Source organism: Prinia subflava, chromosome 1 (genome assembly GCF_021018805.1).
Source record: "Prinia subflava isolate CZ2003 ecotype Zambia chromosome 1, Cam_Psub_1.2, whole genome shotgun sequence".
NCBI lineage: Eukaryota > Metazoa > Chordata > Aves > Passeriformes > Cisticolidae > Prinia > Prinia subflava.
In genome coordinates, this window is record NC_086247.1 from 61886571 (window position 1) to 61908413 (window position 21843).

At 40.2% G+C, this 21843-nt stretch overlaps 2 protein-coding genes across 3 annotated transcripts in view; both read right to left on the bottom strand.

Moving 5' to 3' along the window:
* Positions 1–47: 47 nt before the first annotated feature.
* CAVIN4 (caveolae associated protein 4) lies at positions 48–16607 on the bottom strand. Its single transcript, XM_063398260.1, has 2 exons — positions 15843–16607; positions 48–3718 (listed from the first exon to the last, which is right to left on the bottom strand). The coding sequence occupies exons 1-2, from the start codon at positions 16251–16253 to the stop codon at positions 3059–3061; spliced, it is 1071 nt and encodes a 356-aa protein (XP_063254330.1). The 5' UTR covers positions 16254–16607; the 3' UTR covers positions 48–3058.
* A 184-nt stretch (positions 16608–16791) lies between these two features.
* Positions 16792–21843, bottom strand: part of TMEFF1 (transmembrane protein with EGF like and two follistatin like domains 1) — a 116695-nt gene continuing 111643 nt past the window's right edge. For both annotated transcript variants that reach the window (XM_063398247.1, XM_063398239.1), the window contains exons 9-10: positions 19645–19803; positions 16792–18002 (exon numbers count right to left, since the gene is read on the bottom strand). In XM_063398247.1, the coding sequence (XP_063254317.1) occupies positions 17918–18002; positions 19645–19803 (244 nt within the window). In that variant the 3' untranslated portion in view covers positions 16792–17917. The remainder of the gene's footprint in view (positions 18003–19644; positions 19804–21843) is intronic.

Here is a 21843-nt window from a genome sequence, read left to right on the forward strand (position 1 = left end):
CAGTTTAGTTAAAAAGAAGAAGACAACACACAGGCCATACTTCACCTGAAATGGTTGAAGTATTTTTGTGTTAACCACCACTGCTGTCTACCCTGTAACTGAAGGATGATTAATATTTCTCTTTTAATAGACAGATGACTATTGGCAGAAAATGTGTTTATCTTCTTTCACTAGCACAAATTCAAAGCAAAAGAAATTGTTCTTGGATGTTATTAAAGAAGCACTTGCAATCAAGACTTCGTTAATATTTTTTTTCTCCTTGTAAACACTTTTAATTTTTGTATAGCAAGTGTCTAAGAAAGTACTTCATCCCTTTGCGTAGCCAGTTTTACTCTGCAGTTAGCAATTGCAAGGCTCATTCCATGAGGAAGTTTGATATTCACACTCACACCCCCAACAAAATACAGAGTGCCAGTTTCTTTCTTGGAAAACAGAGCAGACAGGGACAGGATCCCTTTTTTCCACTGAGCTAGGAGCAACAGTGCCAGCAAGATTATCTTTTCAAGTGAAACCAACTGTTCAAAAAATAGGCACCAGATCTCCCTGCAGTGCAGCTATACATCAACCAATTTCATTGAGAATTTTGTTTCTGAGAAGGCTGAAGGCTTTGGCTTCATGATAATTGATCTTGGAAATTATGAAAAAAATGGGAGAGACTTCAAGCAGCAAAGGTCTGTGCTGTTCCGCAGAAACTGAGGTTGCAAACCATAGTGTTTTCCCCATCCCCTACATTTATGAGGGGATATGGAGTAATTTAACTTTGATCTCTTGGTACGTGTAAAAGTCAGGTCAGTAACAGTGATAGTAATTTAAAATAAAAAACATACATTGAAATACTTTGCACGCCTGAAGAACTCACTGCTTACTATAAAACAAATCCTCCTCTGACCAACTGAAGCTAGAAATAAGCATTTAAATATATGTATTTGATAGAGGTTATATCTCGTGCTACATGATATGCTCCATGGAAACTGCATCACTTCTTTGTCAAGCAGAATGAGAAAATTAAATGCTATATGAAGAAAAATCTATAGGCAATGATGTTCTAGCACATAGTGTTCTGCTAATATTCTGTATAAAAATGCAAAGAAATAGCTTATTTGAACATCAACATTTTCATTTCAATAACTAAACCCTGTTTATCAGTTTAGGAAAATGCCAAATCTTGCAGAAAAATTATACAGTATTTCACTGAAGATAGCTACAGTTTTGTACAGAAATGAAGAACATAAAGTGACTTTGCTCCAAAAAGCCTTCTTATCACTAGTAAAGAACACCAAACAAAACCTTCAGTGCATCCTACAAGCAAAACACTATTTCCTTTTTGCATGTGATTATAGTAGAGTGGAGATGAACAATTTACTATTGACAGAAATGTGTTCCTTTCCCCATCTCCTTCTCTTGCTCTATCCTGCCCTTCCACTCAGTGGAGTTGCTGCTCCCAATCTGACAACATTAATTTGAATTGAAATGTCACTGATTTAGCAAAACATTGACCTTCCCCAACCAGTGTTCCCTAGTTACTATTGCTAAAGCTGTTTCACTTCAAGTGGGATGTATACCAATCTGAATGAAAGAACTGCAGGCAGAATACTTGAAATCAAACTAATTATATTTGAATGATAGATTAACAATTAGCTAGAAGTCTTCAAACAATGTATATAGATAACCAAGTTATGCTCTTCTGTTAAAATGAACCTGATATATTAAATACAATCATACAGCTTTTGGCAATATTGTACAAGTTTCACACAGATAGTAATGACTAACATTGCTTTAGATAAGTGCTTTTTTGAAGGCAACTCCGTTTAAGAATGAAGAGAGCAATACAGTCCTGCACCCCATGTCAGCGTAGCAGTCATGTTCACAAACATATCTGATGTCAGGGCACTGGCTCCTGAGAGCTGCAAATAAACAGCATTCCATAGTCCAAAGGGTGTCTGTCTCATAATCCCTGAGGCTGTGACTGGTCAATAATGATGATGATAGGAAAAAAAGAATTGGGTTATGGATTGGCCCTGTACATCTGTGACTTTGTAGAATAGATTTTAATTGCAGTGAAGCTTGGAGAAAACACAGAGAGTGGAAAACAAAAGTATTCCCTTGTCTGGTCAGTTATGCTCATAAACCCTACGATTCTCTGTAAAGAATAATAGTATTCTAAAAGATCTCAAGAAAACTGTAGTTACAATATTCTAATTTTTCTCTCCATTTATCCAGAACCTATGCATTCATCTTATTCCACTTTTTACTGCTTCATGTCATTGCCTTTCTCACAATCTCATGTTTCCAAAACATAAATACAATACTTCCTTCCCTTTTCCTCCTGCTATTCCACATTTAATGTGTCTTGTTTTTTATTCTTACTCCATAAATAAAAACTCCAAAACACATTGCTTACTTACAATGAACCTTCCTATTTCAGAAGTCTGGAAATAACCTGTAGTCATTTCAGGGGTTTCTCTTTTCCATTAAGAAAAAACACAATTTATTCAAACCCCTATAACTCCTGCCACATTTTTTTCATATTGTGAGTAAAGCAGGAATATGCTCTTCCTGCTTTTTCTGTAAGGGCCCTTAAGTGATAATATTTGTACAGCTAAATGACATTTTCCATAGTTCTTCCTTTTGCTAATATGAAGTAATAGAAGTAATAGCTTTGTTATTGTTTTCTGACTGGATGAGTTGGTATGAGAAAATGGAAGTAAATTTTATACTGTTTAACATGAAATGATGAGAGCGATTAGGCTGTAAAGTACTGCTAAATCAATCTTGGAAAGGCAGCAGATTCCCATCTCCCTTTGACACTGCGAGTTCCATTCGGGTTAATGATGGCTGTCGGCACCCGCCGACACAGAGGGGGAGCCCCTTCATTCAGTTTGCATGGCTTGACTTTTGTCAGGAAGACAACACTACAGACATCGGTGGGGATGGCAGAACAACACCAACACGTTTGTGGTATAACACGGATTCACACGTTTTTCTAAAGCTGAGTGAGTACATACTGTGTTCTCTCTTGCTCAGTGAGGACAGTATGGTGTGTGTGCTCATTGGCTCCTTATACTGATTGCTTCAAATCTAGCAAAGGGATGTCATCGTCACCTCCTCCTCCTTCTTTTCTTTCCTGCCTAAGGACGACTTCTGGGATAGTCACCCCTATTTCAGTTGACTGGGAAGCACCTTTCGTTGCACTATTCTTGTCTTTCTTTACCTTAGTGATCACTTCTGTGTAAGAGATTTCTTCAGTGAAGGGCTCTGCTGCTGGGAGCTCAGAGGCGATGTGCACGCTGGCTTCCTGGATCCCCTCCTGACCTTCGGCTCCTGTTCGTTCTTTATTTTTTTTATGGATCTTGAATGTCTCCTTTGTTGGAGCAGCTTGTGAAATGGTTTTCTTGATCCTTATTCCAGATTGTCTTAGTCTCTCCCCTGATTGCCTGATCCTCTCTCTCCTCTCAGGGGTCACTATCCTAGTTTGAAGCCTGTTTACCTTCTTGCCAAAATTTTGTCTTGTTTTTTGGATATTTTCCCTTGAAAATGCCTTTTTGATGTCATCAATGCGCCTCATACCTGATTTCTTGAACTTGGTTGCTTTGCTTTCTTCGATATAGTATTCTTCATCAGAAGACAGATCATCAGGTGGGAAGAAATCGTCCTCTATACTTTCACCTGCTGTCATCTCTTTGATAACAGAGAGAGACGAAGGACACTCGGTTTCCTCCTGTGAATGAAAGCAGAGAGTCATGTTCCAGCAAGTGTGTTTCAAAAGGATGGTGGTTCAACTATTCAACTATTTTTTTTGTTGTTGGCTTGCAGTTAATTACTGCTAACTAAAATATAATACTGTAAGACAGTAAGGTAGGCTTGTACCATCATAATCAATCGATGCATAACACAAATAGCAAAAGACATCTTTGCCAAGTTCTCTAAAGATATTACATTCCTGATCAAAGAATTCTTTTCACTGTGGTTCTACCTGAAATTAATTAATCTGTGCAATGGTCCTATGAGTCCTGGCCTCTAATAGTTTTCAGAGCAGACTCGTCTAGGTGGTTTGTTTTTGGGTTTTTTTTTTGGAGCTTATGTGGTTCTCTGGATTGGACCTAGATCCATTATTTCTCACCAATAAAAGCAGACACTGTAGACAAAAAAGTTACTTGGGCTTGTGTCAGCTGTACACTGTCCAAGCAGATGCCTCAATGATGTCTGTAGCTTCAGTCTACTACTGTTACCAATTGTGCATTTTTGACAGTTTGGAACTTAGCAAACACTGCTGTTGCTGCCCAGAAGGGAATGAACCCCACCATATTAACTTACATGTGCTGGCTGCACAAGGGGACATGTCAGTGAAGCAGGGAGATGTTATTTGGTAAACCCAGTAAGACACAATTCATTCAGCACCTGCACCATCGCTGAGGTGAACTTGATTTGTTCAATCTGTCAATGTATGATATTCCTGAGCCAGCATTTCTGTCTCCTGTGGTGAGTTTGGTGCTTGTTTGTGCATGCAGAATTATATATTTATGTGACACGTCTGATGTGTATCAGCAGCATGCTTAGAAATGGTGACTACCCTAGGTATCTTAGCCCTAGGAATTTGTGCAGCGTCTCCAAAGAAAAATTGCTAGAAACTCAAAGTTCAAAAACATGGAAGACTTCCAAAAACTGTCCACAGTAAACAAAAAAAATTACCAAGAATCATCTAGTGGTTAAGGATGTCAAAGGGGAAAAAAGGAAAAAAAATTATGGCAATGAAGGATTTATCTGAATGGGAAGAATCTCCTAAGAAAGCTGTTTACCTGATCTGCATGGACAGTACAGATTTGTAGCTCAGTGTCAGTGAGGTACTTCTATCTAGAAGTGCAGTGTATGCAGAGTAGAAAAACTGTAACTTGTAGGAGGGGTATGAGATGGACAATCCCACTCCCTTCTTCCCTACCAGCGTTTTACATGCACATGCCCGTGCTCTTCTCCCAGGAGGAGCAGCCCTTGGGGTGCAAATGGGTACAACAGCTGTATGACACTTTTCTAAGCTGCTTCCCATTAGTCATGACTTCTTCAGCTGATTTCTGGGGCATGGCAGTGTCAGGACTTGACCCTTAGTGTCATCATCCTAATGTAGACAGTAGGAAAGATTGAAGCTGTGAACCCATGAAGAGCAAGTAAGGCTGAGTATTTTATTGTGAACTTCTTTCCAGCCAAAAAGATGTCTGTCATTTTTCACAGTGACTCACTAGTAGTGAGTCATGTTATTTTACTGAGTGCTAGCAATACATAAAATAACATATATTGAGCTATTTGACAGATAAAGCCCACTTAAGTGTCTCTCATCATGCCTTGGCTTCATTAAAAACCCTCTAGTAAAATAGTTGTTAATGCTCAGAAAAAATAGGGACAAATTATGTTACATTGATTACAGCATGTTGTTGAACTCATCTGTCAAAATCAGCAGGAAGAATACTACAATGCTTTGCTAATAATCTTCATTAACATGTGCAAATTAACATTAATTATATAAAGACTTCTACATATAAACATAATTTTTTTTCCCTGAAAATTAACTAAAACACAGCTGGATAGTAATTCCTCAAAGTTTTTAAATTATACCCCACTCCTTCAGCTGAAATAGTAACAAAAATATTTCCAGAACAAATATTCTGAAATTTCAGTTCATACAGAGATGAATACAATATGGGGAGAGGAATATGCCTTTCATATGAAGATTACTTTTTAAAAGGAGGGAAGGCAGAGACACTATTTTCTTTGCAATATTTGTCTTCCTTTGGAAGTAGAGTTTGTCTGTACTTTTTCTCAGTTGCCAGGTTTTTATTGTGTTTACCTTTAGTCTGTTAGCTACAGAAGAGAACATTTTAGCTTTCCTACATACATATTAAAATCAAAAGTTATGAACAAGAATATTTGAGATGAAGATCTTGTAGATGAGACACAGAAACTAGATCCTGAGAAACATTTACATTCTCCTACAGACTCTCAGCATGAACTTTGCCAAATCTTTGATTTTCTTCTTTTCCTTGGTCTCTGCACACATCTTGCAGAATCAAAAGTAGCAAGGCAAAACATTAGTATGAGTTTCTATCTCCTCTCAAGATTTCTGGATGTTACCGAAGTGGAAAGTATTAGTAAGCCTGTCTAGCATGTTAGGAAGGTTTTGGAATAAAAATTCAGTGATTTAGGCTCAGTAGGTGAGCTTTTTAATCTGCTTTGTGTCTCTCTCTCCTGCTCCCAACTCATTTCTTTTTATCACTAGGTATCTGTGGGGCAGAGAGAAGCTCATCCTTCCTAAGGCAGGAACAAGAAGCTTTAGTACCAGGTGGGAAACAGAGTCAAAGCATATAGCTACCAGCTCCCTTATAAGCTCACTAAAACTGAAAGACCAAACACCTGATTTCAGCAGCACAGAACAAAGCCTTAAATTGGGTGGGAGCTTTCTGCTCCTGCTATAGAGCAGATGGTGCTGGGAATAGCAGGACTGGGCAGTCCAATCTTTGGGGAGGGTGAGAAGGGAGTTGAGCCAATGATGCTGCTGCTTTCAAACTTTTTCTTAAAAATCTGCTTAAGCGTTTTGCTAGGAAGAACTTGTACCCACCACCACCACTCATGGGAGGTAAGGGAGGATCTAAAATGAGGACAGGAGATTATTTCACGATAAAGCATTATACCAAGCAGTCAATTATTTTTAACACGATTTCTCGAGGAAAGAGGCATGCAACCATAGGGGCTGTCTATCAATTAATATGTAGGACATGTACTCTGCCAAAGACACGCACAGACCAGAATCAGGAAACAAATTTGTGGGAGCTGAGCATTCCCTTTCCCTTTCATCACTCCTCCTTGAAGGAGTACCTGCAGAGGGTGCTCACACTGGTCCTGGCGTGTTCGTTGGCCATAATCTCCTGAAAAGTTATCCGCCACTCAACACATTGGAAACAGACTTAAACCTTTCTAACAGAACAATATTTTTTCCTTCTCTACTTAGAAAAAAGTTGGTAAATCTGCCATGTAAGTGGTTGATTTGGAAGTTGTCTTTGATTTGAAAAAGAAGTGTAACACACACATTCATATTCTGCGTCTCCCACCTTCTCACCCTTACATGATCTCTCCACTAACACAGAAACATTTGGGCATTTTCCACCAATTTGAGAATGGACCTGGGTTCTGACACAAAGGAATAAGGGCTCCTCTGCAGAGCTGGCTGTGTTTTGAGTCATTCTGTCTGTCCTCCCCCAAGCTCACATCTCTTCCAAGCAAGCACGTCATGGCTCAGGGACCTTGCTTGTAGATTGAATGTTGTGAGGGGACAATGGTGCTGAGAAGAGGAGTTGTGTATTATGAATGGGTGTGGGAGGAGAGAGGGGAGGAAGGAGTCAGATTAGATGCTGTGTTGAAAGTGGAAGTATTTTGAGACATGCATGTGTCTGGAAGGACATGAAGCCGGAAAGGAGAAAGACTTCAGGTTTTGTGGTAGAAAAGGAGGTATTGAAAGCCTTGGCTGAATGGTAAAGGAAAATCCTGGACACTTTTGCAGTTGTAGTTGCAGGGTATATAGTTCCCAGCTTAAGGAACAGAACAATTGCACAATTCAGGAGTGGCTGGTGAAGCCCCTGGCATGGCAAGTTTGCTATGAAAGCATCTTAAACCTGAACTTTGTTTTTTCCTATTTTTTGAGTATTTAACCTCTCAAATATGCTTAGCCAAAGAATTTTGAGTACCTAAGGGCCTGGCTGAATACAAAGTAAACATCTAAGTAACCCTTGGATTTTATGAAGAAGGCCAGCACGGCATTCATTGGAACAGATGGCTCCAGGGCCAGATAATATTGAAACCTAACAAAGTCTGACTCCATCACTGGCATTTTTACCCTCTGCTCTCATTGCAATTTCATTTACAATTAGAAATTTTTCAAGGGGACATAGACTGTGTCTTTCAAACCACCCTTTTGCTCTTCAAACTTTCCATCAGCTGCCAAAATTCTGGCTGCTCAGCACCCATGGGAGGGAACAGTGACCAGTTTGCAGGCACTGCAGGCGTCTTCTAACCACAAGGAAGGGATCAAAGTAATAGCATTTTCCCCATAGGCTATAGTAAAGCATTTATGAGGGAAGGCTAATGCACCTGCTCCTCAACCATGCAAAGGGAAACGTGCTGACTTTTCCACCTCGCTGAAACCTTAAAACCAGTAGGTAAATAATCTTAAATGTGGCAATGCCTCTAATCAACCCTATGAGACTATCAAGGTGGCAATGCTCAGGTAATTGAAACCCACAGGGGAAAAGAGTTCCAGAACATGCCTGCTTGATAACCCTGCCTGCACAGTCAGGCTCTCCTCTTCTGGGAAGGGAAAGGGGGAAATGGCAGAGCAAATTGCTTAGCAGTGTCTCAGGTATTTTGCAGCCATGGTGTCCTGGCAAAGATCAGGCTGGCTCTAAAAGCAGCCTTCACTTACTGCTGCACTAGGGAGCCAAGGGGGGCTGCTGGAAGAATGTCATGCCTTCAGCAAGGACTGTGAGGCTGGGAAAAGAAAAAAAGGGTTGTTGAAAAGACTCCCTTGCAAACTTATTAGGTAAATTTCCACTCTTTGGGAGCACAGATGGGATCAATAATTAATAGCAGCAGTACTTTTATTTTCCTTAAGAAAATGTCTGTTTTTCATTTAGAGTTCACTTGATTTGCTAAGCAAAGCAGTGACATAATGTCACTGTAAGACATTAAGCTTTATTTAAGTACATGAACATTTTAAATGATAATTTCAGTAATAATTTTATTATGTCATTTAAAAGGAAAATAATGGAATATGAAGACATTTTAATGAATGTAGCCAATTCAAGAGCTTAACATCCCTTGTCCTTTCCTGTTCTTTGGTGTATGTATTCAAAGCTTTGTATTTCAAAATTCAGACTGGGCTTCCAAAATTGGCAGAGAGAAAAGAAGGTAAGGCACTGTATCACAAAAAAATATTTGCTAGAAATGCTATAAACTGGTTTTGTGTAATATTTCCAAATGGCTTGAAAATGTAACTCTAAACAACTTTAATAAAGGCAACAGTTATCAGCTCTCAACTAATACCTGATTTCAAACAACACTTTAGCAGAAAAGGTTTTAAAATAAAAAAACTCAGAAAATCAGAATGACCAAATAAAGAATTCATTTTTATATATCTAAAATAACACACTCATATATGTATAATTATGTATTGTATATATAAAACCAAGACTCAAAATGGTCCTAAAGAAACTGCTCTCAGCATAAGGAGAGGGAGAATAGGGAGGAGAGACTGATGAAACTCCGTAACTTGGAGTCATTGTGTTGCACAGGGAAAAGGTCACAGCAAATGATCTTTCAGCCTTGGGGTGTATGAGATGGAAAGTGCAGGTGATGATTAACATAAGCACAGATGGGACTGACTGATGAGCACCTGACAATTCTGAAGCAGAGCATGAAGCAGCAAAATGGTCAAAGGCTACCAGCGCCTGCTCTGACACTGCTGCTGTGTCTCTGACAACTGGTGATGCAAACAATGGGCAGCTTATGGGCAGGAAACTGCATTGCCACAATGTTTTAAACAAATCTTAGAAATCTGTATGCTGGATGAATGATTTGTTACTCAGACCGGTAGCCAAGGTAAATCAAGAAAACATCTTGAAATTGTGCTCTAAATCAGCATGGAACCACTGATGAATAAACAATTACAAATCATTCAGTACTTTTACTTGTATTCTAACAGTTAAGAGTGAAGCTTTATAAATCTCAAGTGAACCCCTCATTTCTTCTGCAAATAGGTCACTTCAGAATCTCTGACAGCAGGCCAAAAATCTGCTCAGATGCAAATCTGCTCTTAGGTCATCTAAGAAATTTTCTCAGGTAAACACTTCAGCATATAAGACTTTATGGCTAAGTGCTGTTGCTGTATTTATAATTATTTTTACACAATGGAAAACCAGCCTGGTCAGAACAGTCAACTCCTCTCATTCCTTTTTTGTGAAGCCTAAGACACATCCCTTTTATTTAAATTCTGACAGAAATTCATTAATTCAACCACCAGCACACAATGACTACAAAGGAGCCCATCTCGTTCTGCCATTGTTGTCTGTGGCTTGCAGCAGTCAATGAGCAGCCGGTTCCCAGTTACACCACATCAGTGGAGAAGCCCTTGGCTCCAGGCTACCACATGCTGCATAAAAAGGACAACTGCAGCTTCAGGGAAAAACAAAAGCTTCACACTTTCTCTGCTCTGCTATTGCCTTATGGAACTAGCCCAGGGAATAGGTCTGCAGGTCAGTGTGCAGACTTGCAATCAAACTGGTGAAATTTCTCACTTCCAAGTTTTCTGGAAGCCCATTGTAAGGAAAAAAGAAAAAACATCACAAGGTGTAATAAGACAAAAAAAATATGTATTTGGTAGTGTTTTGATTCATTCATTTATCATACGATGGCTGCTCTACAAGTCAACTAGACCAGGGAAGAGTTCTTAAGTACAAGTGAAAAACAGTTATCAGAAGCTGCTGAGCTTTTTTCCCCAAGCAAAAGTGTCTCCATATGAACTCATTCCTGGACAATCTTTGAACTACATTGAGAGAGCAGATACTTATAACGTAGAAACTGTATCCACAAGGTGAGGTCTACAACTTGTATCAAGTTCCGCATGCTTCTCTCTGCTTAGTTGAAATGAATATACAGACCCAATGTACAAACATCTGTGTTACTGATGTCTAATTAATGCCTGGCAAGATGAGTCCTGTCCCAGATCCTAAACTTCCTGTTTTGTGACTTCACATATTCCTCATCTCTGTTCCTTGCTGTTTTGATCAACTTTATTCCTGTACTAAAAGAATAATTGCAAGGTTTGGCTATCTTCAGCAGTGCTGAGAATATGAATCCCTACCACATGTCCCCAGCCAAGTCCATTCCCAAATCTGTGCCTCAGGAAAGAAGGGTTTTGCTGAACAGCTGGATTTGATGCTCTCAAGAGGAATTTTCCATTCAAAGTGATTCTGTGATTCCATTCTAAGATATGCATGTGCCCACAGCAGCCAGCCACAGCCCCAGGTGACACTTCCGAGCAGCCTCTAGGACCGTGGAGAAGAGGCACAACACTGGAGGCTCGTGCTGTAACTGCGCTCCTCTGATAACTTGCAGGGCAACCCCAAGAGAAGCCTTAAACACCTGCATCCAGTGCAAATGTAAACTAAGATCAGCTGTTTCCACCACTCAGTGCTAAGAGGTGGAGAAAAATCAATGGCAGCTCTGAGGACAGCCTGTTCCCCCGCCAGGATCATCCCAAAGGAACAGGTCTGGGGCATCAGATCCAGTGGCGTTGAGTCCAGTTTGTAATCTGGTATGAGCAAAGTCCTGTGAACTATGCAAGCTATTTCGTTTTTGGTTTTTTTTTAATTTTCCTTTCTAAACATGTCACTGGAAACTCAGTTTTTCTTTAGCTGGTTGATAGCCTCTCCATGAGTGGCTGCTGCACAGCATGGGGCCAGCTCTGCCCTTTGAGCTGGAGCACTGGGCTCGACAGTGCAAACAAAGGGCTCTCGTGACACTCTGACAAAATTGTTGGGTTTATTTTATTCTCTGTATTCTCAGCAAGGCAATTACCTATCCCAGCTGTAAAAATATTTATAAGGCTTCTGCCACAAGACTCCAACAAAGGCCCTGTGTCATTGGGCTGCTGAGGCCGGTGTTGTGCTGTCAGAGGTAGTCAGTCAACTCACACCATTTTTTTCCTGATTAAGTTTTCAGGCTACACTTTAATAATAATTTAGGTTTCTTCTCTTCCCACAAGTTTTAGAAGACATTTTGGTCCAGGCCCCGTTGTCTCCAGGACTGGAGACATCCATTTATGGTTTCAGATCAGAGCTAAAATTACAGGAATTAACACCATGCACACTAAAATTAGCATTATTCCAGCTGTAAAAGTAATTTAGTTTCCCGTCTGTATTTCTTTCTATGAACTGACAGCTTCTAATTTTGAGCACATTTTATTAGTATCACATCTTTTCTGTACTGAGATTTTCAAGGAAGATATTGCACAGTTGACAAAGCCTAAGAAACACACTTTCAAAAACCCATTGCAAGCTTCACTTCACATTTCAACACAATGCACTGCCACCTGTTGTTTTTCAGATAATCTGTTATGAGGTAAGATACCAGGTACATAAATATGAGAAAGGATACGACCTCCCAAGTTTCTGAAAAACAGAAAAATGGTCAAATATGAGCCGCCTAGCACTGTCTGCTCTGGGTGAGCTATTTAACTTCATGCTACTAAGGATTTTGCTCTGCAGGGCCATTTTTGAGCCTGCCATTCTTATGCCCAAATGGTACCAAATTAACGGCAATCTCCGGAGATCCTGAAACCCTGATGTGTGCTGCCATTTCAGATGAAAGTGCTTCCACCTCGATTTTCCAGATTATTATCCCCATCTTGATCTCACCATTCTTACTGTCTACTCATTATAACCACAGAAGGTCAGTGGGCAGGAGAAGACACTTATATTTTAACTTATTTATGCATATCAGTGACCTACGCAAGGCTGCTTCTGTTAGCCTCTCCCCATGTGTGCAGTGGAGCAGCCACTGGACAAACAAATCAGTTGTAACCCTACTGTGTAGGTCAGTCAAGCCATAATCTTACTTGGTTTATGACAATTCCACTAATTTTAAATGTCAGACAGCAGTGAGTGAAACAAATGGACGTGACCCTTCATAGGAAGTATTCATTTATGGTGCTTATGTAAAGTAATAATAGACAAAGGCCCAGTAACAGTAACATGGAGTTTCTGGTGCCTGTGTATTTCCATTTAAATACGGACTTGCAGAACATGCAGAAAAGCAAAAGAAACAAGTTCATTCAGGGTAAAAAAAATCCCCTTTAACTGCTAAATAATTTAGTCAGAATGATTTAAACTTTTAAATGCTCTTTGACTTCAGAGAAATGATAGCTCTTACAGCTGGTTATTCAGACTAACCTGAACAGAAATGAGCAGTGACCTGTACAACCTACAACATCCTTTTTATTCTCTACTATAGTCTCAGGGCATATAACACTCCGGGGTCAAAAACTTCACTAGAAAGTCTGAAGTAACCTGGCATTTTTAATCATACAGTCAGCCTAGGGAGGAGAGCTGTCTGCTACCAAATCTTTTCCTCAACCACATGGCCTTCTAAAAATGAATGCTCTCAATTCCCTAATCATTCTGCTCAAGGATGATCACTTTGTCTTTTTTTAATGTGAGGATATCGCCAACTCTTTTCATCATTGCTGAGATCTCTTGGGACAATCTCCTTCAGCCAATGAGCCTTTTCAACCTGCCTACTCCCTCCACCAATGATAAGATCAAAGCTATCCACTTGAAAGAAAATCTTTAGTATTTAATTGGTGTTTCCTTTTTCTTCATACTCTGATGTTCTGGCAAAAGTTAAAACTAAAACCCACATGTCCTCACCCGTGTAAAGATTCCAAGCCAGCAATACACAGGTCATTGGCCTAATCACAACGCTCCAAATAGTTCATCAGAAAAAAAAAACCCACTATAGAAGAGCTGTCAGTCACAGCCACAGAGTAAACAGCTTGGTTATATCCATTTGTAGCGTATAGCACAGGGCGTACACTGCTTCTGTAGCTATTAACAGACTCCCACTCATCCTAGCCAAGCTCCAGTCATTCAAGTCTTGGCACTGCAGCAGTGTGCCTACCCCGGTGTAAATCAGCAGTGTGAAAATCACCGCACTTGTGTGAAAGAGACTCTCACAAATGTACCTGTGCCTTGAAGTTACAGTGCACTCTTCCCTGCCCAGAGTGTTCCAGGTTTTGACCAGTGCTGCAGTTATCTCTCTCCAGAAAAGTGCTAAATGGTGGATCCTAGAGGGATACACATATCTGCCTCTACTCCATGCAAATGGGAAAAGATTGTTCAATCTACCTTAAAAAGGGATGGAAGTTAAGGAGGGAGTCATTCATATTCTCACTGACAGTTCTAAACCACAGTAGGAAGAGGAAAGCAGAAAGACAACAAAAAAATGTTGTTTCCCTTCCTGACAAGAACCACCTAAGAATTAAACACACAGAACAGGGTGCAGGCCACTCTTGTCCAGCAAAACCAGCAGAGACACCATAAACTCCTACTGAAGGTGATTCTTAGAGAAAAGTACACACTGTGAGAGCCACCTTTTGTATGAAATACCTGAAAATATCAACGGCTGTTCTTTACACCTGGGTGTAAATCCATTTTGACCATATTTTACTACATTCTTAAACAACAGCTCTTCTGCTAGCAGAAAAATTTACAACATGTAATGAATACTGTTTTAAGAACAAATATTTTCAAAGCATTGATTCTGCTGCAGTCATTATGGTAAAGGCCCATCAATGAAATGGCATTATGCCATTAACCAGGGGAGTCACAGTGATTTATTACCTTTAGCTGGGAAATGATTTGCAAGCAAGAAAGTGAAAGTGCCTGTTTTCTATTCTGTGATGATGATGCAGGTTACAATAATGGTAATAATAGGACAGATTAGGTCTGTGATTTCTACTGAACAACTGTAGTAAGTCATTCAGTCAGAAAATCTGGGAGGCTCAGTTTGGCTGTATATGGTACTAACATAACATTAAAGAGGTAATATTTCCTACCTTCAGCTTTTTCTCCTTTTTTCAGCTATTTTTTCCCAGTAGTGGAAAATGAACTATTTAAGAAAGCTAGGTTATAAAGAAACATTTGTCAGCTGTACATGGTGGTGAATAAACTCAGTGAAACACAGCTCCATTCATTGCCAATGATGTTATTTATGTACAAACAGATGCAAGACCAGGGTGTAAAGCTGAGTGATGGGGGTGCATTGCATTACTCATGACGGGTGATGTTTTCAAGAACACCTAATGAGGAATACAACTCATTTGAAAGAAGCTTTGGTGACTTGCTGGTAAAAAAGGGGCCAATTATGCTTCTGGCAAAAGATAAAACATTCTTCCTTTCTACTGACCTGGGAAGCTGGGAAGTTCCAGCAAAAGCAGGATCAGACCATTAGACAAATGAGTTTCACAGCACTCATTGACAAGATCCCAGAACTGTCTGCACTGTTTGTATGGATGCAAGTGAGACCATGCTGTTTCACGACACTTCTCTTCAAATGCAATTATTTTAAAGTACAATGAACATCCTAGAACAAGGTCGGTGAAAGAAACTATATGATGTCCTTGCCCACTGTGATTGAAAGGATGATGCTATGTCAAGCCATTTCCAAGGTAGATCATGCAAGGGAGTATTTGTTGTCATGAAGGGTTTGTGGGCCTGAGCTTTAGTTTGTACCTATACTGCTATACACTGAGACAATGAAAAATTCCCAATTTGTCAGCAAAATGAAAGCCTGGGCAATGCTGCAAGTTAAACAAGCCATATTTTGAAATTAGTGTTAGAAGAAAGTCCGTGTTTCAGAGAATCTGAAAACACTTTTGCTATTTGCACTTCTACCTAATACGGTGAAAAAAATAACAGAGATGAATGTCAAGCATGGTTTGTATGACAAGATTTACAGGGCCTGCCTCATATTACCTTTCGGAGGGGCAGCAAATAGTCCTTGCTGATCTGCAGTTAATCTTACACGCCAGGCTCAGAAACCTACCCACACTAATAATAGAGCCTGTGTGCTGCTGCCAGCAGGTTCATGCTGAAAGGCATTGGGGAGCACAGATCGGTGTTAAAGAAAGCATAAAATAACTCTACATTGGACAGACCGCACCTTTTGCTTCGTTAACCAGCACCTACCAGAAGTCACCAAGGAGGTGGCAAAGTGACAGTACCACAAGAAATTAGGTTCATGGTTACCTGGTAGATCACGACCCGGAATTTGTTTTTTCTCAGCATCTCCTGTTGTTTTGCTTCCACCTTCCGCACGCTGGTGCTCTGCCTCTCCACGCGTGCCCGCACCTCCTTCATGGTGGAGCTCACTTTGCGGGTTTTCGCCAGTAACTTGTCCACCGTGAAGCCTGTGTTGCCATGAGCCTGGGCAAGCTTTAAAATGTCAATCTGTATGGTCTTGATGGCATTTTCCATCTCCCTGTGCTTCTCCTCTATCCTCTTCTGGCTCGCCTGCACGCTGTCAACAATGTTGGCCACTTTGTCCAGGACTGTCACAATGGTGTAAGCTGCATCTTGCTCCTCTTCCTCCTCGATGACGCTGGAGAGACGATTTTGGTGTGTTTTGTCAGCCTCCGAGGGGATTTCACGGCGGTCCATTTTGCCTGCCTTCAGCCAGGTTGGAGGGAGGCGAAGACTCGGTGATCCTGCCAGAACAATTCTGGCGCTGTTGCAGGGAGCCAGGGCGACAGCTGGCTCCGGCGATGCTCAAAGTAGGGCGTGAAACGCCGCTCCTGGAGCTTGGTCAAATACTTCTGACTACAAAATATCCACACATGATTGCTCAGATGCTTTCAGCAACATGAAACCCCTAAAATTAGGAAGCAATATCTGGAAAGGAACATACGTTTAAAGGGTCACGCTTCTGTACTGGTGAAGTTATTAGTGTTAATCCAGGAAAGTTAAGTAACTTACTAATTAAGCAGGAAAGCAAACTTGCATATTTTTAAAGATCTGCTTTTGTTTTCATGTTATTGGAGTGCTTTCCTCTGAGGGAATTCAAAAAGCGGTCAGGAAAATTAGAACGGTTTTTTCTTTTCCAGCAAAACAACTTGAGGTCTTCAACTTGCTGCAATTACCCCATGGGGTAACAAATAAACACACTAAACCAGAGGCAATATAGTGAAAACGTTGTATTGTGACATGCTTTTCCAGTTCAAAATGTTGAAAGCATTTTTCTTTTTTTTATTGAACAAATTATTAAATCCTACATGCAAAATTCTGAAAGCCTACACTACATGTTAAAACAGCTGAACACATCCTATTCACACTTTATCTTGGGATCTTTCAAACGACAACTAACAGTCTATTAATATAACTATGACCAGCAGACTAATTTGGATGGACTTCTTTAGCTCTTGAAAATACTCTATACAAGAGCACTAGGAATTCATTCACTTTTATTTCTTTTTATTTTAATCACAAACACTATACAATCTGTATTGTAGGTGTTAAAACATGTATTTCCTTTAAAAAAGTTTAAGAAGTATTAAAACAGTTTTAACAGTGATAAAGTAGGCTTTATTCCAATTATTTGTGTTCAATTATTCAACACCAATTTTTACAATATCTAAATCTACTAAGACCTACTTCTTTTGGACCTGTGCCATCTGCTCTACCAGGTAACTTCCCAAATTATGAAATTTATAATTTTCATCTTTAAAAATAAATTGTTGGAATTATTTATGAAGATGGCAGTGCTTAGACCCAGCCCACACATTTTATAAATATGTTACAACTACACACAGCACACAGCTTCACAGTTCATGCGATAGGCAGTGTCTAAAAAATCAGTTACTAACTTCCAAAAACATTTAAATATCTACGGTATTTAAACACAGTGTCTTCTAGTTCCTCATAAGAAAAGTAAGCTGTAAACATTTTTACCTTTAGTTCATGCCTTGTTTGTTAGGTAATGTGGACTTATTTTGTTGGTTTGTTGGGGGTTTTTTTTTAAGTCTACAACCACTGTTGGAATAAATTTGTGTTCCCAAAAATATTACATTCCATGGATAAAGCACAAGTCTATTATATAACCATGTGATACAGATACAGAAAATGAACTACTGTATTCAAAAACATAAAAGTAAAGACACTAAAACAGTCCATAGCTGTTAGAGCTGATGCTTTCAGAATACAGACCAACACTGTTACACTAAGAATGTTCAAAAATAAGGCCTCTGAAATAAATATTTCCATTCTTTAAAAAAAGATATAATAAAAATGTACATCACATGGTAAATGTAGGTATAAAAAGCACTAAGTTAAACCATTCTGGATGACGTATCTGAAGTAAAATGGCCTAGGTTTTGCTTCTGCCGACGTCCTCTATTGTTTTTGGGGCATTTTCTGTTAAAAAAAAGAGAGAAATAGGAAAGGAAGGCTGATTTTATATATGCCACATATAATTAAGCCTAGCAATCATACATTGACCTAATTTTCTGTACTTAACAACAGCAAGGAGTCTATGACCTGTGCTGATAAGTGGGACACTCCTGCTGTTCAGCACTGGACTGTGACCTGGGAATGTCTGTAGGATCTGCCCAGATCATCCAGAAGGGAACCCTGCTTGACCTTGAGACAAAAACCAGCAAGGTGCTACATCCTTCAGCCTTGATACAGCAAACACCTGCCGTGGGGAATTACTGCATTCCCTTTACTTTATACATATTTTATGATTAAAACCCAGTGGATGGTGGGACTGGATCAATCAGCCTTTTGAAGTGCTGGATCTCCAGGTGCCTTGCTGCTCACAGCAGCTCATGAGACAGAGCCTGCCCGGGTCTCTGTGGGGTGACTCTGGTTGATCCCTTTCTTGGTGCCAGACACACAACTAAAAGGATTCACAAAAGCCAGCAATGCCGAATGGAATGGCACTTACTCAGCCAGGCAATGAATGATGCAGCAGTCCTGCTGGGATGCAGCAGGACGTGAGAGACTGAGAGCTAGGAATGGTCATACAAAGGCTGAAAGAGGAGCTCAACCACATCACTGCTTTGGCCAGCAGAATGTTGAGTGAAAAAGCGAATGACATCAATTACACGAGCCAAGTAACTCTTTTACATGTGCAGATGGTGTTTTATACATGTGCTAGTGTCTGTTTGGTTGAACTTTACAAGGGATACAGGGAAAAAGGCTTGTATTGTTCATTCATGGGTTGTCCCTCTACATCACTGAGTTTTGGAAGTTGTAAATTAAGGCAGTAGCAGAAAGTTTTATGGCTCAGTGTAAGTGGAGCTGAAAAACTGAAGGACAACTTGAGGAGGCAAAGTCAAACTGTGGCACGGATGCCCGAGTGTAAGACTTAAATACTTGGTGCACCTATAAGGTAACTAAGTCATACCTAATCTATCTCAGAGACCTCAGTGCTTGTTTGGTTCAAGTCCTAGAACTGAAGGCCTTGTCATCAATAAGAGTCCATTGCTCTGATATCAGTATTTTTACAGAGGGTGAGAATTTGAGAAAACCCAGAAATCTGAACTCTGTGCTTGTGTGTCTTTAAGTTTCATAAAACAGGTTAAGTTGGACACTAATTTTCAGAGAGTATATATAGTGTGAGGGGTACTTCTTTCTCTAACACCATTTACAGTGGTACCACAGGGAACAACATCTTGTCTACCTCTCTGGTTTCACTGGTTGGTAGCTGGGGATCATAGCTTCCACAAAATTTCAGCAATGCTTCAATAAGTCCTGCGAAGGTCTAACACAGTAGCTTAACGCTTGGATTCGTTTCAAGGCTGATCTGTTCTGCTGTGTATTTAGTCTGGAGATTCAGAGTGGTTATTGATGGTTTCTGAATTCAAACAAATCTGTCTTTTGTGGCCAAAGAAACAAGGGGGCAGATAGGATGCTACATAATCATCCTGCTTCAGTCATCAGGTAGTTTTTAAGTGGGTATTAAGCAAATAAAATGTTGGGCATCATATAATTAAATACATAGTAAGTGTATCAATACAATGCATAATTTTTCACTGTTTTTGTCATTACCTACCTGGTTATGCACATGACAATTGCAACTATAATGGCAATCTGTACAGCTCCAATTATTGCTGCAATAAGGACATGTGTAAGCTTTTGTCTGCTTGGGACAACATAAAGAATACTAAAGTCTGTCTTTTCACAGTGCTGTCCAGTATATCCTGATTCACACCTGAAAAAGAAAAAGAATATTTTATAGAATCTGTAACTTGACAGCACCCCAATCATTTTGCAGATGAAATGAGAAATCCAAAGTCACTCCAGCTGAGAAGGAGCTGGTGAGAAGGTGCACTTGTGATAATATTTGTGTTAGAGAATGGTTTGGATCTGTGCGGCAAGAGAAGAGACAGAGCAAGTAGATATGCTCTGCTTTTTCTGATAAGGTTACAAGCTGAAAACACACCAGTGTGGGGAAGGTCCTGATTAGTCCAAAGAATTATCTGGGTCATTATTATATTGGTACAATATTTAGGAAGAGTGAAGCAACTGGGTGGAACAACTACTTGAAAACAAGTAGACAAGACAAGGCTGAATGAAATGCAAGAACCACGCTCATGAAACACAGGGAGAGCACAACTCATTCAGCTCCATTGTCAATAGGGGACAGAAGTGACAAAGAGGAAAGGGAACTTTGAAATATGGATTGAAAATCCACCTTGAAAAAGAAGACCCCTTTTCAAGGAGCAACTGGCAGAAGTGGAATCTTGCAAAATCTCCTGGACAAGACCAGCACCAAACCCTCTCCTGCCTTGTGGCTGAGGCAGAATTTGATGCAGGTCAGCTTTGAAAACCCAATGGCTCACAATCATTCAAGTGAGAGCACAAACACATTCAAGGAAGAATCCAAAATAATTTGCATGAGGTGAGACAGAAATCACTGGAAGCAGAAGAGAAGCAGCTCTCTAAATGGTAACTTGCCTGAGCAAAGCAGCAGTTAGCTCAGTGAGAAACTCAGCAGAGGCTGCTCCTGAGCAGTGATGTGTTCTGGCACTACAATATGTGCCAGTGCAAGCATTCTCTGAAACAATTCCTGTCTCAAGGCAAGAGAGGCTGAGGCACAAGAAAAAGCAAGAGCCACCCAAAACACTGAGATGAAGACTGCAGAGCCAAAGGCCACCACTTAGAACCCTGAGCAAGTTCCTTGTACAGCTTTCCTTTAGAATCGACTGACACGAATGCATCGCTATGGAGAGCTGAATCAATTGGCCTCCAGCTCTACAGCTGGAGAAGAGCTACTCACATGCAGGCAGAGCAACAATCCTTTTGTAAAATGGATCTGACAAGCCTGAAAGCAACACAAAATCAGACTCATCCATTCAAAAGCTTTGTGCTAGGGTAGGAATTAATTCTGTTTGGAGCAACAAAATAATTACACCAAAGACCTTTCTACAACTGCTAATGCAGCTCCTAATCTCCCTCTGCATGCAGGGATAATAGTTGGGGTTTACATGTTCGTAATCTTGTGACTCTACTTTCTCCAGCTATCGAGATTTCTCCCGATAACTCCGAGGGTCCAGCCAGCGGAGAAATGGCTTAATAAAATAGCGAGACGGCTTCCCAGGATATGCTTTGTAAAATAAAGTTTTAATAACAGGAAAAATAATAAACGTTACAAAATGAAAAGAGATAAGCCGAGCACCGTGTACCAAGCAAAGCTACACAGGCTAAGGCACTCCCAAAAAGCCTCGTGTACCCTTATGCAGGCCCTTTAGTACTCGATGGTCTAGGTGGGCTTTTTTGGCTCTTGGCCCAATGAGATGGACACTAGGCTTTGAGGTGCAGTTCTAAAGTCCTATCACTGTGTCTGTGCTGGTACTGAGCCAATTACAGCGAGCAGGCTATAGAAAATTCTAGCTTCACTTCCTTATATGGAAACACCTGCTCGGGTACAGAAATGCACGACTACATCCAGCCATGAGCTGCTGTGTAAAGAGTTTTAGTTCAGGCATGAACCAAATTCCAGTAAAACTTGTTCAAGAAAACCCTCCATGTGCTGTAAGTATGCCTGGTGTTAGACAGGAAGGGAATAAAGAGAACTCTGTATAAGCATACAAGAAGAATGAGGACAGTGAACACACTGGTAATCATGCAAGAAGAGACAAAAAGGAAGAGATCTCCTTGTTAGTCAGGAGGACTTAAATCTTATTGTTACTTTGCTTTTGTTTTCGTTAAAGAAAGTAGCAGATGAAGTATTATCAATGTGAGAGCTGCT

Excerpts from the sequence above, each read along its gene's own strand:
- CAVIN4 (XM_063398260.1), bottom strand. The coding sequence starts at position 16,253 with ATGGACCGCCGTGAAATCCCCTCGGAGGCTGACAAAACACACCAAAAT. Across the intron at positions 3,719-15,842 it reads TCCGGGTCGTGATCTACCAG|GAGGAAACCGAGTGTCCTTC; the intron begins GTAACCATGAAC and ends TTTCATTCACAG.